This window comes from Siphateles boraxobius, unplaced genomic scaffold (genome assembly GCF_051911475.1).
Source record: "Siphateles boraxobius isolate OS27281-9 unplaced genomic scaffold, OSU_SipBor_1 41, whole genome shotgun sequence".
In the NCBI taxonomy this organism is placed as follows: Eukaryota; Metazoa; Chordata; class Actinopteri; order Cypriniformes; family Leuciscidae; genus Siphateles; species Siphateles boraxobius.
This window is the reverse complement of record NW_027509042.1, coordinates 15,571,238-15,588,865: the sequence shown is the minus strand read 5'-3', so window position 1 is coordinate 15,588,865 and position 17,628 is coordinate 15,571,238. Positions and strand designations below refer to the sequence as shown.

General features: G+C 36.7%; 1 protein-coding gene across 2 annotated transcripts in view; it reads left to right on the top strand.

Moving 5' to 3' along the window:
* pik3r3b (phosphoinositide-3-kinase, regulatory subunit 3b (gamma)) overlaps positions 1-17,628 on the top strand; it is a 198,230-nt gene that overhangs the window by 74,857 nt on the left and 105,745 nt on the right. For both annotated transcript variants that reach the window (XM_077198624.1, XM_077198623.1), the window contains 2 exons: positions 9,982-10,077; positions 10,335-10,412. In XM_077198624.1, the coding sequence (XP_077054739.1) occupies positions 9,982-10,077; positions 10,335-10,412 (174 nt within the window). The remainder of the gene's footprint in view (positions 1-9,981; positions 10,078-10,334; positions 10,413-17,628) is intronic.

The window sequence follows — 17,628 nt, the reverse complement described above, 5'->3', positions numbered from 1 at the left end:
TTAAAAAACTGAAGAGTGTGCGAGTGTGCGCGCGTGCGTGCGTGCGTGCGTGCGTGCGTGCGTGCGTGCGTGCGTGTGTGCGTGTGTGTGTGTGTGTGTGTGTGTGTGTGTGTGTGTGTGTGTGTGTGTGTGTGTGTGTGTGTGTGTGTGTGTGTGTGTGCGAGTGTGTGCGAGTGTGTGTGCATGTTTGTGTGTGTCTCTCAATAAGGCAAAAAATCAGAAAGCCCCATTTTACTGCATTTGAATGAGAGTTCATACTTGTTCATCATGGTTGAGGAGAGATGGTTGAGGTGGTTGAGGAGAAATTCCCTGGTATAATTGTAAACCGCTTAAAAAAGAGTAGTACATATGAAAGCGCCATATAAATGCTTCATTCATTCGTTCGTTCGCTCGCATTTACTTCTGTGTGTGAGCCTGATTGTTCCGCTTCTTTCATCACTCTAGCCGATGGCTGGGTCAAAGGCTAAACAGCCCTTATTGACACAGTGGAACCAAGCAGGTAAAGAAACCGAGGATAGTTAAAATTTTACACTGTAATGGAGGAGGAGGCTATAGATGTGTGAGAGGGAGAAAGGAGGATAAATCCTTCAAAAACATTCTGAAGATTTACAGGAAGAGACTAATCCCTTATCACTTTGGCAAGACCGTTGTAGCTGCAAATGTTCATCTGTCTGACCGCTCCTCCTCCTCCTCCTCCTCATACTCCAATTCCATTTGAGTGCCATCAGCTCTCTTTGTCTGAATCGTTGGTATTGTGCGCCTGGTTTTATGTACAAAGCTCGATTTACTGTGTGACATCACTTCATAGGAGATGATGGGAGTGTTATGTAGAAGCACTAAGCTGGATCTTCATTTCATATTGTCTTATATATGGATTGTGTGGAATGGTGCCACAAATCTTATTTGTTTAAAAAAATTCAATCTGTCTGTCCGCTGTCATTCTGCAAGTGATGTTATCGCATCCGTTTGTTCAGACAGTGTAGTCAATATCTGTTGCATCTACATCGGTTGCTATAGTAATGAATTAAAGCTGTGAGTGACACACTGTTTGCTACAGTGCATTAGTAAAATAAGACCGCGACAATGAGTATATTCACACATAGATCGCAGCAAGAAAGTTGAGGGAATCTTTCTATATTTTTTGAGTAAGTTTAACTGTAAAATTGCTGTTGGAACAATATGTATCGTGAAAAGCTCTATACAAATAAATTTGAATTAAAAAATTGTATATCTAACAGTTTTCTTATAGTAAGTGATAAACAAGTCACTGTTTTTAAGATTTTTTTAATAGTCTGATTTAGCTTTAGTACAGTAACAAAAAAAAAGAAGCTAGTTACAGTATTAATTTTGCCGAACAAATGCATTTCATTATGTCACACAGTACAAATGGGTCTTTATACATGAACATGATAGCTTTCTTTTTTTAGGGGACAGTGTTATTTTGGTATTATTTATATACTATTCAGCAATTTATTAATATTTTGAATTAGCTTTTACATTTTTGTGTTTTTTGTTATGTTTTTTGAATTTTTATTAGTAGTAGTAGTAGTAGTATTAGTATTAGTAGTAGTTAGCTTTAATTAATTTTTATTTCAGCTTTAGTTTTAGTAATCTCATTGCTTCCATTTACATTTGTTTCAGTTAGTTGCCAATATATGTATATATATATTAAATATTTAAATTTTATATTATTATTATTATTATTCATTTGTTTAATTTACAATAACAACACCTTAAGGGGGTTCCTCACAAGGGACAAATCATCTTATTTGGGAGTACTTGGAATCAAAAAGTATGAAAACCCTGAACAATATTATGCACCATGATCAATAATATTCACTCTGACATGCACATCATGCCCCGAATAATGAAACAAAACTTGAAATCTGATCTAACATTCAGATTGAGCCCCTGTCTGGTTTGTGTGTATTGTTTGAAGTATAACTGTTTCCAGAATCTTATGTAAGATCCCACTAGTGGACCAGTTGCACCATTCTTTTGTCCTTTCAAAGCATACAATTCTGTCCCACACACTTCTGCAGACTGCAACACACAAAGGCTCATATATCTGGATCACTGAGACACTGTGGCTAGTGTGGCACCCCTTAGTGGACACTACGATATATTGCTCTGTGTGAGGTACACAATATGCAGAACCTGATTTCACTAAATACATTCTCCTGGATCAGCATCTTTGTTGATCCTGGAACAACATTCGAATTAACAAATCAGATTTGAGGGACAAGTTTACAGTTTGTGTCAAGTTTAGGCTTACAATAAGTTGTATTCACTGATGTAGAAGATTTTAGGGATAACTTGTGGGTATAGGGTTAGGTTTAGGGGTATAGGGATTAGGAATACATTTCAGACAGGAATGTTTTTCCTTGATAAACAAAATATGCTGACCTCTAACTTGGCGAAATCAGGACGTGCGGATGATATAACGAAAGAACAGGTCGCTATATCGCACATTCAAAGGGAATGAGCTATGGGCAAAGGGCAATTGTTCTAATGTGTGCAGAATATGAGTAAATAGTGCTGATGAGGTCCTGAATATGCTTTGGTAAGTCAGAAAATTAATAGGTAGACTTATTTTAATTTATGGAAAACTGCGTGAAAGGATATTTTTGTTCTCGTGTTTGTGGGGACTTACATGTTGTGTTTCCCACATTTTCAGCTAGCTGACCCCCGACTTTGGACACTTAATGGCTTTGTGCAGAAGTGCTGATCCATTGAGTAATTCCCTGTCATCCTGACCACAGCTCGTTAAAACACGCGCACACACTCACAGGGCAATGAAAACCTGAGAAATTGCTTTCTGTCCTCTTAATAGAAAACGGATAAGATCTGATAGGCTCATGTGTTCTCATGGAGCAGTTGGGATGGGGACACACAAGCTTTGTACGGTGACAGCGACACCCCCACAGTTTAACATAGTCTCGTACTTTACACTCATAAACGACTCTAATGGGATCAACAATAGATATTAAGTGGTGATGTGTTTCCCCTAGATGTCCTTTACATGTTTTGTTTGCTTTGACCTTCGTTTTTTGCAGATCTTTAGATTGATTAAAGTTACCTGCAAGTTATTTAGCATATGTTTGAACTGCAAATCACTTGGAAAAATGCTTGCAAACGTGTAACAGCAGGCGCTATATGACATGCCTTCAGTGTCGAGCAGTTTGGTTTTCTGCTTTAAATGTGAATCTGCTGCATGACTTGACACAAACACAGCCAATCAGAAGATATTGAAAGTTTAATTTACTGTGTGTATATCGACGTATCCTTGTGTATGGATGCATCACAATTTAAGCTGATATGTATTTTCATTTTATGGCTAATAACTGATAAATGGCAGATATTGAAAATGTTTGTTTGTCGAAGTAATTGAAAAATAAACCTTTAAAACAAACAAAAAAGTGTTTTAATAATGAAAAACTATCACTATCACTTTCGATCTAAACAATAATATTGTGAAATATTATTACAATTTAAAATAACTGTTTTCTATTTTAATATATTTGAAATGTAATTTATCCCTGTGATGGCAGCTATATTTTAAGCCGTCATTTCTCCAGTCTTCAGTCACATGATCCTTCAGAAGTCATTTTAATTTGCTGATTTGGTGCTCAAGAAATATTTATTATTATTATAAATGTTGAAAAAAGTTGCGCTTCTCAATAGTTTTGCTCAAACCTAGATATATTTTCTGATTAAAAGAAAAATTAAAAGAACAGCATTTATTTGAAATGCAAATCGTTTATAACATTATAAATGTCTTTACTGTTGCTTTTCAAATTAATGCGTCCTTGTTAAATAAAAGTATTAAAAAAATGAAACTTTTTAACGGCAGTGTATAATTGCTAAAAACAATTATTATAACATTATTATTTATTTATTTTAGTCTTTTTAAAATTAGATTTAAGTATGAGTATTAGATTACAGCAAATGTATTCAAATTGAATATAAAAAATATAAAACAAAAATATTTTAAAAAAATTATAAATTATTATTATAAAGAACTTGTTGCTTTATCGTGTTGCCTGGTTAAGACACGGTTTCATTTTTATGTTTGTGTAGCTAAACTTATACTTTTTTTTCATCACTGTACATGGACTGCATATATAATAACAATTTCTCGAATGTAGCATTTGTATTAAAAACAACAGCATCATTTTATTAGATTGCTTTCCCCATGTTCTGTCCTTTCCCTCTTGTTCCACTGTTCTTTGCTGTCGCTCACCCATTAGCTTGTGCCTCACGTTTTGAGAAATTGCCTCAGTGATGTTTTCTGACAGTGACGTTAATTGAAGCACCAAACTCATAGTAGCCCTCCAATTGAAAGGAATTTTGCCCACCGCTTTCTACACAAAGCCAAACAACCTGTGACGCTTTCACAAACACACAAATATAAACGTGAAGGTCTTTGCGCACACGTGCACTGCCATAAATGTACAGATCAAAGGACAAAGTTTTGAAATCGGAAATGCATGGGAAAAAACTATAGGAAAACACCAAGTCAGATGGTCTTAAATGATTTCCAAATGCCTACAGTTGTTTTCCACAGTGATTTAGAGTGTGCTGCGATAATCATTATTTGGATATAATACACTTATGGCACTTTTCCACTGCATGGTACGGCTCGGTACGGCTCACTTAAATAGTACCACCTCGATTGAGGTTCCAAGTGAGCCGTACCGATACTAAAATGTGACGTCTAAACACTGCAGATCACTGATTGGTTAGAGAGAATCTTTACTAAAAGCGTTTTTGGATTTGCGACACAAGACACCAAACCCGAACAAACTTTTCCATCTTCCAGTGAAAAACATTCACATGCCAAGAATCAAAAACACCATTCTATCAATATGCTCCATTGCTCCTGTGTTGTGCATTTGTCACGTTTACGATGATGTCACGGCAGTAGAGGTGGCGCAACTATAATGATCAGTCTATGATCCCACCCACTTTGAAGCGGTACTAAACTGCAGTGGAAAAGCAAGCCGAGTCGGGCCATAGCCATACCATGCAAAAAGTGCCATTACATGCATTTCTGCATGATTTGGTCATAAAATTTGACCTTACTTGCATCAATAGAAAAATGTTCAAATCAAAACAAATATGAATACATTATTTTGTATTGTATTCTGTTCACATTAGAGGTCAACCGATTGATCGGTTTTGCAGATTAATCGGCACCGATAACCGATTGCTGGAACGAAACGGCAAAAATCCATACCAATAGGTTTTTCCGAGTTGTGTCCTTTGCTGACGGGAAAAACTATCTCTGATGCTTTGTGGAGTTTGTTTTGACACGTAAGACTGCATGCTGCACAGAGCAGGACACTTCAGATAAACAAATGAAACGGTACATTACACTACCATACCTGTTTTCATAGTGATTTAGAGTGTGCTGCAGAAATCATTTACATAATACAGTTACATGCCTTTCTGCATGATTTAGTCATACAATTAGATCTTACTTGCTTCAATAGACAAATGCTGTTGACCTGTTGGCAAACCTGATGGCTTTTGATATCAAAACAAATATCAATACATTATTCACACATGTTGTCCACCCTCCACTGCGAATGTTTGCACATTGTGTTCAATAAAGACACAGAAATGTATCATTGTGTCTTATTAAAGCAGACTGTTGAAGATCATATGTATTGTATGGCCAATTACCACAGAAATCCATTGTAAAGGGTTCACATACTTTTTCCTGCAACTATAATTCATCAGCGAGCCATCTAACTTAAAATATCACTCCTACATCTTCAGTTACGCTATTTTGCACTATATAGTTTACACATTAATCTATTTTCTTATAAATCCTAGCTCACCAACCATTAAGGAATTTGAGGCTTCTAAAACAAAAGGAACAAGGGAGAGAAAGAGAAAGGGAGAGAAAGAGAAAGTCAGAGAGAGAGAGAGAGAGAATTATGATTCCTCCCATCGTGCTGTGACCTGTTTGCTCATTCATAAGGCGTCACTTATCGAGGTCCATAGAGAAACGAGCAGGATGTGGAGCAATTAAATGCACCGTGTGTTGTTGGAATACCAATGCGCTCCACCGGTAACGTGTGTAATCTCGAGCCTCTGAAGTCTTTGTGCCACCTGCATCAAAACCTCAAAGGAACTTCTCATTAATCTTTCTGTTTTTTAATTTTGAATCACTATCATCTCCCTCTCTCCTGTTCCTGTAGCCTCAACTATTATTACTATAGGATCACAGCAACTTACATACATTTGCATTTGGTAGGTCAAGAGTAATGATGAGTCCTTTACTGCAAATGCTTGATACTTCTGGTTAGATTTAAAGTGTCCGATCTGATTGACACTTAAACTAAACCTTAATCATGGTGCTGGAACAAACAAAACTTAAATCAGCGCAGCACAGAAACTTATTGCCACCTCGTAGCGTGGTTCTCCTGTGCGAAAATTGCAGCGGGGTACAACAAGGGGCCACTGCTGTGCAGATTAGTGCACAAATTACACCCATGCATGGGAACACAAACTTTTCCTGCTGTCAACAGATGCTTGTGTGTGAGATTCTGTTAAATAAACAGCCATTTCCTAATTACAGAAAGAAAAACCGAAAGATAGTACGGGTATCTGTGTAGACATTAGCAGGTGGTACATCAGTGCTAATTAGTGTTGTCACTGACGATAATTCACAAGAGTCTGCAAACAGCACTACAAGAGCACTACAGTTTCATGGATCTCATCATTCACATAATGGAGCAAAAACATCTTCCGTCAGAATGAAAATTCAATGTAAATGGATAGATTAGCTGTCCAATTGTCACCTGATGACTTTATAAAACGCTCACTGATGTAAACAAGTTTAACTATGTTGATGTATGTCAATTCAGTTTCCTGCTCACAGGTGAAAAAAATCCCACCCTGAGTTCCTTATATAGCTGTAACATTCAGGATAAGGAAAAAGACAAGATGAAGCGAAACAGATCTAATTTGCAGCTTAACTTTATTTTACAAAACCAAAGGAAAATACTCCAACACAACAAACAATTCAGCAGTGTGCTAGAGCACAGTCAATGAGCTGAACAAACTAAGGGACACCATTTTCAACTAAAAATTTAAAACCTTTTATGCATTTTGGCTGTTCATTTACACGACAACAGTGTTTTGGATGCCTAAAAACGTAAACCTTTGAAAATAGGTTTCAAAAGGTGCAAGTTTTTGAAAACGATAACGTTATTGTCACTGTGTAAACCACAAAAACACAAATTTGTGAAAACAGTGACATCATGCAAATGCATATTACGTGTTCAGTCTGTAGGCACATAGTGTTTCTTTACAAAGTGACATGCTACCAACTACTGGCGTGGCATGCATAATACAGCGTTTTTAGTTGTTTTTGTCGATCCGTGTGAACGGGGATCTTTTTGACAAAGTTGTCATCTTTACGCGAAAAAAGGAAAAGGAAAACTTCTCTGTTTTTAATACATTGTTGTAGTGTAAATGTACCCTAAGGTTAATATATACGTTAATACAACTAAATAAGGAACAGGTGTGAGAAATCATCAAAACAATGAAAAACCATGACAACAAATGAAAACATGCTTATGACATAGTACTATGTCCATAACTATGACAACAGAAGGAAACAGGAAATAATACTATATTAAAGGGTTAGTTCACCCAAAAATGAAAATTAAGTCATTAATTACTCACCCCCATGCTGTACCAACCCCGTAAGACCTTCGTTCATCTTCGGAACACAAATGAAGATATTTTTGATTAAATCTGAGAGGTGGATCACTGCTACATAGGCTGCCAGAGGGAATGAAACTTGACGGCCCAGAAAGTCATTAAAGAACATGTTTAAATATTCCATGTGCCTTCAGTGGCTCAACTATAAGTTTATCAAGCGACGAGAATACTTTTTTTCCGAAAAAAAACCCATAAATAACGACTTTATTCGACTATTCCTTTTCTTCCTTGTGGGCCTGAGACGAGAGTTCAAGAGATTTCCACGACGCATGCGCGAGAACTGAGAAGAGGACGTTCTTCTTCTAATACTTCTTGTTCAGTTCTCGCGCATGCGTCGTGGAAATCTCTTTAACTCTCGTCTCAGGCCCACAAGGAAGAAAAGGAGTAGTCGAATAAAGTCGTTATTTATGTTTTTTTTTTCGGAAAAAAAGTATTCTCGTCGCTTGATAAACTTATAGTTGAGCCACTGTAGGCACATGGAATATTTAAACATGTTCTTTAATGACTTTCTGGGCCGTCAAGTTTCATTCCCTCTGGCAGCCTATGTAGCAGTGATCCACCTCTCAGATTTAATCAAAAATATCTTCATTTGTGTTCCGAAGATGAACGAAGGTCTTACGGGGTTGGTACAGCATGGGGGTGAGTAATTAATGACTTAATTTTCATTTTTGGGTGAACTAACCCTTTAACTAAAAGTTAATGCAATCAAAACTGAAACAATAACAGAACATGACAATAATACATTTATTTATTTATTTTTCCTTTTAATATCATGAATGTCAGGGCACAAGACAAAGTCATGTTTATGTAATTTCCATATAGTTACAAGGGTGGTTTATTACTATGATATGACCTTTAGACTTTTTTGCATATGTGAATGGAACACTGCATCATTTGTTTTTTTCTCTTAGCATTTTTTTACCTTTTTTTTTGTCATCCTGACCTTAACCTTTTTGAATAGGTAACACTTTACAATAAGGTTCAATTAGTTAATGCAGTGTCTAACAACGAACAATACTTTTACTGCATTTATTAATCTTGGCTAAATCTATGTATACTAATGCATTTTTAACAGTTTAAGTTGCATAAATGAATATTAATTTATTATGAACCAACATGATTAATCATGAACAACAGTATATAAATAAATTGCCATGAACAAAGATTAACAAATACTGCAAAAATATGTCAGTTGTTAGTTTATTATACCTAAAGTATTTACTGTGGAAAATGATTTTAAAGTGTTACATTTGAATATAATATTTTCAATAATATTTTACAAATTCCGTATATCATTTATTGTAATGACTAATAGTCTTAAAGGCTAGTTTAGTGTAAAACAACAACAGCAACATGCTCCGCTTCCACTCCGCACCATTCTCGTACTCTGGCGATGTGCGACAGGTTTAGTGTCCCAGGACAACATAGACAGGGTGTGATGTAAAGGTTGGCATGTTTCTTACACATGAGCAAAGTGTCATTTACACTGTGCTCTGCATGTGGGCAGCAAAACTAAAAATCTGACCCCATCATGAATTTTATCTGTGGTATTCTGAACACATATAAGTGGCCACATATAGAGATATATGGGCACTCTCCACAACTGTAACCTTAGCAGAAGGTCACTGCTCAGTGTAAGGACAGTGGAGACAGGAAGAGACAATAGCGCTTATTATACATTATGCACTGTATTTCATTTATGACTTTCTTCTGTTGGAGAACAACAGAATATGATTTGAAGAATGTTGGTAACTATTCAGTTTCAGTTCCCATCGACTTCCATTGTATGGACAAAACAACAACAACAACAACAACAACAACAACAAAAAACAAAAACAATGAAAGTCAGTGGGAACCATAAATGTTTCTTTCTTTATCATTATTCTTCAAAGTATCTTATTTTGTGTTTAATCAGTGCATACAGATTTGGAACAACATGAAGCTGGGTAAATTATCTCGTTAATGTTCATTTTTAAGCACTTTACGGTTATTTTTTAGTTCATTTGAGCTCATAGTGTATAAACTAATGTTAATGTATACTTTAATGTAACTTTAAATGGTAAAAGGTTGAGGATTGAGTGTTATGTTGCATATCTACTATGCTTGTGAGAATGACAACCTGACTGTTCCCTAAGGAAGGATGAGATGTGGGTTTAAAGGCAGCCACCTTATCAGGGAATTTGGTCTCACCAGTGGGATTTCTCATCATGGTCTCTCTCCCTCTCCCTCCTGCTCTGACAGGCCCCTGTGGAAAGGGAGATGTTGTAGAGCAGTGCGCTCTGCCTGACCAGACCCCAGCTGTGGTGCTCAGGCTGACGGAGGCTCTAGAGAGACTGGGTGAGTTTGCTGCTCTGCCTCACCTATCTAATTTAACTATTCATATAGAGTTAAACACTAATCTATTATTTTGCCTAAAGATAACACTTCTTGAATTAGTACATTACATACATAATATACTATGGTAGTAGGGTACCGTGATAATACCATGTTGTTTTGGGCATATACAAATGGGAATGTACTGTTTAATTTAAGTTTTTGTTAACATAACAAATCAGATTATAAGACTGACCTTTGACCTCTGTCCTTTTCTCAAGACTGGGAGAATGAGCCACTTTACCGGTCTGGCCAGACTTCCATTGGACCAGCGGAGTTACTTCAGGCTTTGGAAACAGGTCAGGTTCATAAGTGGTTTATTCTGTACATGCTAATTTCAGAATATCTACACTAGTATGTTCATCCCCATTTGAACAGTTTCCTTGAATTGATTATTTGGCAAATCTAGATAGGCTTAATTAAAATGAAGTGATACTGTAATCATGAAGTGTGTGTGTGTGTGTGTGTGTGTGTGTGTGTGTGTGTGTGTGTGTGTGTGTGTGTGTGTGTGTGTGTGTGTGTGTGTGTGTGTGTGTGTGTGTGTGTGTGTGTGTGTGTGTGTGTGTGTGTGTTCAAAAAAACGAGATTGAAAAAAACAATCTGAAGAGTAAGATGCATGAAACATGAAAAGAAAACCGCAATATAAACAGTTTTTTGAGCACTGGAGTGCCTTCCTGTCTTCAGCAGTGTAGATCCAGGCAACTGTTGTTAAAGTTTGAAAAGTTTAGCTGAAGTTCTTATTAAGCACCACAAGGGAGTGCTCTGGCTACGTACTTTTTTGGGAGATGCTGCTTCCAAAAAAAAAAAAAAAACCTCAGCACTACTATTGGATTAGATGAAGCAAATTCATGCACACACACACACACACACACACACACACACACACACACACACACACACACACACACACACACACACACACACACACACACACACACACACACACACACCTCTTCCTCTCTACTAAAATGATTAGGCAGAGCATGGATTTCCCATAGGAGAAAACTCCTTTTATCACATACTGTTATTGTTTCAGACTGAGAATTTTATTCTATTTCAAGGAGAGGCTGTGTTAGAGATTGTGTTTGCAGCATAATCTGTTATATGCCACTGAAGTGCAGATATACATGGTCTAGTAAAACCCCACATCCTGACTCCATATATAGCACATGTGTGTACAGGTATTGGCAAAGCCTTAGTTGTCATAATTTAAGCATCACAAACTTTTAAATAATTTCCAGTTTTACAATGTCACATGTGCACTATCTTGACCAGGGTATGTCCATGTCAGTTTGTTTGGAGTACATCTGCACACTTCCACAAAGGGACTTTCACAAGCTGCTGCACAGATTCTAAAATATGTCTTCTGACACATGAGCACTCTCATTAACTGATGAACTATTTGTAAAAGGAGGGTAGGGTGGACGTTGTCAGGTCGTGACTGGTTGACATGAATGTGCTCTGACAATGTGGTAAGGCGTGTTTACAGTGGTGTAAGAAAGGTTAGCCTTTTTTATATCGACCTTCAGCATTTGAGTTTTTGCCCTTTAAAACTCCTTCAGTATATTTGAGAATGTTCTTGTGTGTACTTCAAGTACAGTCACTTATCAACATACAGGTTTAGATTGGATTTGGTCATTACACGACTCTCTATTTCCTTTTGAGAGCTTTTTCATTTGTATGGGTCATTGTCATGTTACATGGCCCACTTACAACCCTTGGTTAATTCAACTTTTGCAAAACACTCCATTCTAATTAATTTCTATAAAGTGGTCTAGGAAAGTCTGTGACCACATTGAAAATCTAAGATTCATGTCAGCTTGAGTACCGCTGTCATTACCTTAGATTTAAATTAAATTCACATTTATATTTATATATATATATATATATATATATATATATATATATATATATATATATATGTGTGTGTGTGTATATATATATATATATATATATATATATATGTGTGTGTGTATATATATATATATATATATATGTGTGTATATATATATATATATATATATATACATGTATATGTGTATATATATATATATATATATATATATATATATACAGTGATGTGAATAAGTTAGGGCACCAATGCTAAAGTTGCCTAAAAAGAGGAATAAAAAATCATCTTTTGGAAATTGATCTTATCGAAATTGAAATTGATGCCTTAATTAGAAAAATGAGGAAAAATCCAACCTTTAAGGACACCAATTTTTTTGTGTATGAATAATGTATCATAAATAAATAAATGTTCTTCCTTAAAATACAGGGTGCATAAGTCAGGACACTCCTATGTTAAATTCCCATAGAGTCAGGCAAATTTTTATTTTTAAAGGCCAGTTATTTCATGGATCCAGGATACAATGCATCCTGATAAAGTTCCCTTGGCCTTTGGAATTAAAATAGACCCACATCATCACATTCCCTTCAGCATACCTAGAGATTGGCATGGTGTTATTTCAGTTAGCCTAATAGCTGGTTTGATTTGCATTGAAAGATGATCTTATGGAAAGTACCCCATACCAATCTCTAGATATGGTGAAGGGTGTGTGATGATGTGGGTCTATTTTAATTCCAAAGGCCAAGGGAACTTTATCGGATGCATATTATCCTGGATCCATGAAATAACTGGCCTTTAAAAATTGAAATCTGCCTGACTCAATGGGAATTTAACATAGGGGTGTCCTGACTTATGCACCCTGTATTTTAAGGAAGAACATTTATTTATGTATGATACATTTTTCAGACACAAAGAAAATTGGTGTCCTTAAAGGTTGGATTTTTCTAATTAAGGCATTAAGATCAATTTCCAAAAGATGATTTTTTATTCCTATTTTTTAATCAACTTTAGCATGGGTGTCCTAACTTATTCACATCACTGTATATATATATCAGACTTTTGGAACCAACAGTATAGCCTACTGTATGTTTCATGTATTTGATTGAGGTGCATGGGATATGTTTATTATATGCACTTTTTTTACCTAACCTTTGTTTTGTAAATATTTCCATTCACATCTAACCATAAGTTTAACCTTTCACTGGAATGAACACCATTAAGCCAAACGTGAAACGTCACAAAATGCATCCATCACCCATTTCCTGTCATTATATAACGGGTTAGTTACTCAGTGTGGAAATACTCACCCCATTGCATACACTCTCATAAGTGTTTTGGCAGATACGCACCATGGTTGCCATTTGAAAGCCCAGCCAAGAAGTGGTGAAGTCCAGTGGCCACAGAAGACCAGAGACAACATTACGTCACCCAGCTAGAGCTTGTGCTAACCATCCTGTGATTTGTGGATCAACAGTGTGTTGTCATGGAGATGGCAAGCCGTTTTAGCCACGAGGATACATATTTTAGAGAAACGAGAAAGAACGAGAGAGTAAAGGTTTCATGTAGGAGGTGGAGAGGAGCAGAGAGGAATGACTCATGATTCAGGTGCATCGAAGATCGACAAGTGCATATGCAGTAAATTCAGACTAATGGTCAAGGAGGATTGACGAACGTTTGCATGTGTGCGTGAATATGCATTTGGTGTACAGCAAAAGCACACACAAACACACACAGTCGACAGGAAAAGAAAACTGGTTCCAGCTCCTGTCTCCCTGGATACAGTGACAGGCACACGGAGAGCTCGGCTGACCCGTGCCCACTCGACAACATGCCAAAAGCCTATATTCCCTTCCATTTATTAATTTCGACATTCATCATGGTCGCATTTCTTGTCTTTTTCTTGCGCGAGAGAAGCTGAGCTCAGCAAAGCACAAATTAAAAACACTGCTCTCATCTTCCGCACTTCCAGCTTTCCCATTGGCTGCCAGTGATGTCATCCTGTCTCATATGCAATAGTCAATAACCTATTAGAGTCCAGCGTTTTATAGTCAGCTTGTGCAGAAGGGGCTTCTGCCGCTTGAGCTCTTCCACACCCTTTGTTTTATTGGAGTCTTTTAGCGATTGTCCTGATTAATACGTCCTAAAGTTGTAAAGATTTCTGAGGGGAGACGGTTCAGTGCCCCCAGGGAACACTTTGTACTGCGGGTGGTGTTATAATAGTTTTTCATCATGTTGTTTTTTTTCTGTGTTTGTAAATTCAGGCCGTTTAAAGACCACAGATATGTAATCATTTGTGTATATTCATTTTATATGGTATGTTTGGCATGTATAATGCATCGCATGCACATTCACCTTAAACTAATTAACCATTCACAAAACCATTATCATTCACTATTGAAGACTTAAGATGTGACATCTCAGCAGTCTTATTGGAAATTTCCCCACCTTTCTGCAAGATTGCCTCTCTAGTTTTGTTTACGCTCACTCTACCTGCATAATCCATCCATGTCATTTGTTCTGTCCAGCTCTTTCTCCTCTTTTCTGCAGATACAGCCTTGGAAGTGATCACTAACAATGATGTCATCCCTTAATTGCTATTTTTTCCCTTCTCTCTCTCTCTCTCTCTCTCTCTCTCTCTCTCTCTCTCTCTCTCTCTCTCTCTCTCTCTCTCTCTCTCTCTCTCTCTCTCACAAACACACACACACACACATACTTGTGGCCAGACTCCTCCCTTGTTCCGCCTTTTTGGCTCTTAAACTTTCCTGACAGAGATGTTCTGATCGATCAAATCGCTGAGTTAGGGCCCGTTCAGAAAAGATGTATGCTTGCATCAATCTGCATGGTTCGTAAATAGTTTTTATACTGTACATGCCCTAGGTGAGTGCTTTTGAACGTTGTGATGCATCATTTTTGTGTGTGTGTCTCCTCCCATGAGTGCTTGACTTTTAAGATGCCACGTCAAGTTAAAAGAGATTAACTGAACGTTGTGTGATGCATCTTTTTTTATTTATTTTTTCGTCTCCTCACATGAGTGCTGGACTTCTAAGATGCCATGTCAAGTTAACAGAGGTTAACATTTTAAATAGTACATCGGGACACCTGCATTCTGTTTCAGTCTGTTTTTAAAAGCTTGATCTCATCCTGTGTGCATACTGTAGATAGATGGATGGATAGTTGGCTGGATAGATGGATAGATGAATAGATGGTTGGATAGGTGGATAGATAGTTGGATGGATAGATGGATAAATGGTTGGATAGATGAATAGATAGTTGGATGGATAAATGAATGAATGAAAGGATGGATAGATGGTTGGATAGATATATGGATGGAAGAATAGATTGATGGATGTATTTAAAAAAAATCAAGGAAATGATCAATGATATGACCTTTTTAAAGCCAAATGTCCTCACTGACAAGCATGTTATATAACTGGCAAAGATTTCTTCTGCAGTGTAATGCCACAATTGTATCATCTCTATTTTTCCACTCTCTCTCATTTCTCCCCTCTTCTGAACAACTCCTTTTCATTCACTGATTTCCGCTCCCTTTTCATGTCCTCCTCAAAGACTTGATTGGATGGGGACACATAATGCACAGTGCCAAACCACAGCAAACAAAATTTTGAGTTTACAGCAGCTTAAACTGAATAACAACCTATCAGTTTCTCCGTCTCTTATGCACATTCCTTGTTTTTCTTTCTTGTTTTATTTATTTTTATTGCTCCTGTTTGCTTTCTTTTTCCTCTGTTTACTTATTTGTCTCTCTTTATTTGGGTAATTTTAATCATTTTAGACTTATGTCATCTATTATCTGTGCTCAAAGTTTTTTGCAAAGTTGCCATCTTTTCACTTTATTAGATTAGAGTTGTTTAATGACTTGCAGCTTTAATCAGTGGGAGGTTTAGTCTGTTGGGTTTATAATGTGGCCTACTGTATTTGGTGCAGTATTCTGTAGTTAATTTTCTGTTCATTGCTTTGAGTCTGTGGGTGTCCCTCTTTTCTGTGCACTGGCTTTTCTTGTCCTTTTCATCGCCTGAGATGTTTACGTGAAAATCTCCCCTTCATTTTTTACACTCATCACCTTCTCTTTACTCTTGCACATGCATGCTCGCACATACACAAATGCACGCTCACCGCACTCCTGTCCCAACCCAGAGGGTAAACAGTGGTGCTTCACAGCGCCATGAACTGTACTGTTGCACATTGCTGGTATTTGTGTTTGTGAGTGTATACACAAGGAAAATGGCCGATATATTGACAAAATGAGCAAGACTAAATGTCTAAACTTTTGAACACATTTCCCTCTAAATGATGGTACCTATCTACAATGAAAGAGAGGCTATGAGAGAGAGGGACACTGGAATATTTCCCCATAAATAAATGTAAGGGTATGGTTAAAATCCGTATGGTTAAAAGTCAATGGACTAGTGACATGAAAATGCGGGACACCTTTTTTTTTAATTTATTTGATTTAAAAATAAAATATAAAATTTATATGTGTGTGTTTTTTTTACTTCACTTTTTAAAAGAAATCAAAAAGGTATATTTAAAAACAACAATGGAAAAAAAAACATTTCAATATCATTTTCACAAGTTGAAATTTAGGGGTTAGGGTTTGGGACAGCCCCCTCCCATTTGAAAGTACCAAATAAATTATGATTTATATATATTAAGCTTACTGATATTTTAAATAATATTGTGGGATTCAATATATAATAGAAGGATCTTTGTAAACATCTAATATTTGAATACTTAAATTCTTTTTAAATGTGTTTTTTGTTCGTGGGCAGCAGTTTGCACCAATTCTGTAGAATGGCCCATGTATATGATATTGCACTTTTGTCAACAGATCCTCCTAAATATTACACAATGCACCTTTAAAGGGATACTCCACTTTTTTTGGAAATAGGCTCATTTTACAACTCCCCCAGAGTTAAACTGTTGAGTTTTACCATTTTCGAATCCATTCAGCCAATCTCCGGTTCTGGCGGTACCACTTTTAGCATAGCTTAGCATACATCATTGAAGTTGAAAAAAAATGACCAAAAGAAATGACCAAACTCTTTGGTCACAAAAAATGACTAAAGAGTTTCGATATTTTTCCTATTTAAAACTTGACTCTTCTGTAGTTACATCGTGCACTAAGACCGACGGAAAATGTAAAGTTGCGATTTTCTAGGCTGATATGGAGGGGAACTATACTCTCATTCCTGCATAATATCAATGAACTTTACTGCCGTACCATGAGTGCAGCAGGCGTAATGATATGATATCCCTTTAAATTTCACTGTTCTTCACAGAAAACTATTGCATGGCTTAAAAATATAATGGAAAATGACCACATTTTAATATTTTTAGTTGTTGTTGTTTTTTTTACCCCCCGAGAGAAATGGTCACCATCCATTTTCATTATATTGCAGCTCAAACATTCTGCTAAAGATCTCCTTTTGTGTTCTGCGGAAGAAATGTAAATTCCTAGGTCTTTGTTATGTCAGCAGTTTTACACCCACGACAGCAAGATGTTTTGGTGTCTGTGAGTCAGATCACAGAACAATGAAGGAGGTGAACGAGGAACATGGCCGGGTCCACAGTGGGTCTTGTAGTCACACAGGAATGAGGACTGTCATCTCTGAAGCTATTTTAACTAAAGGCTAACTAAAGGTTGC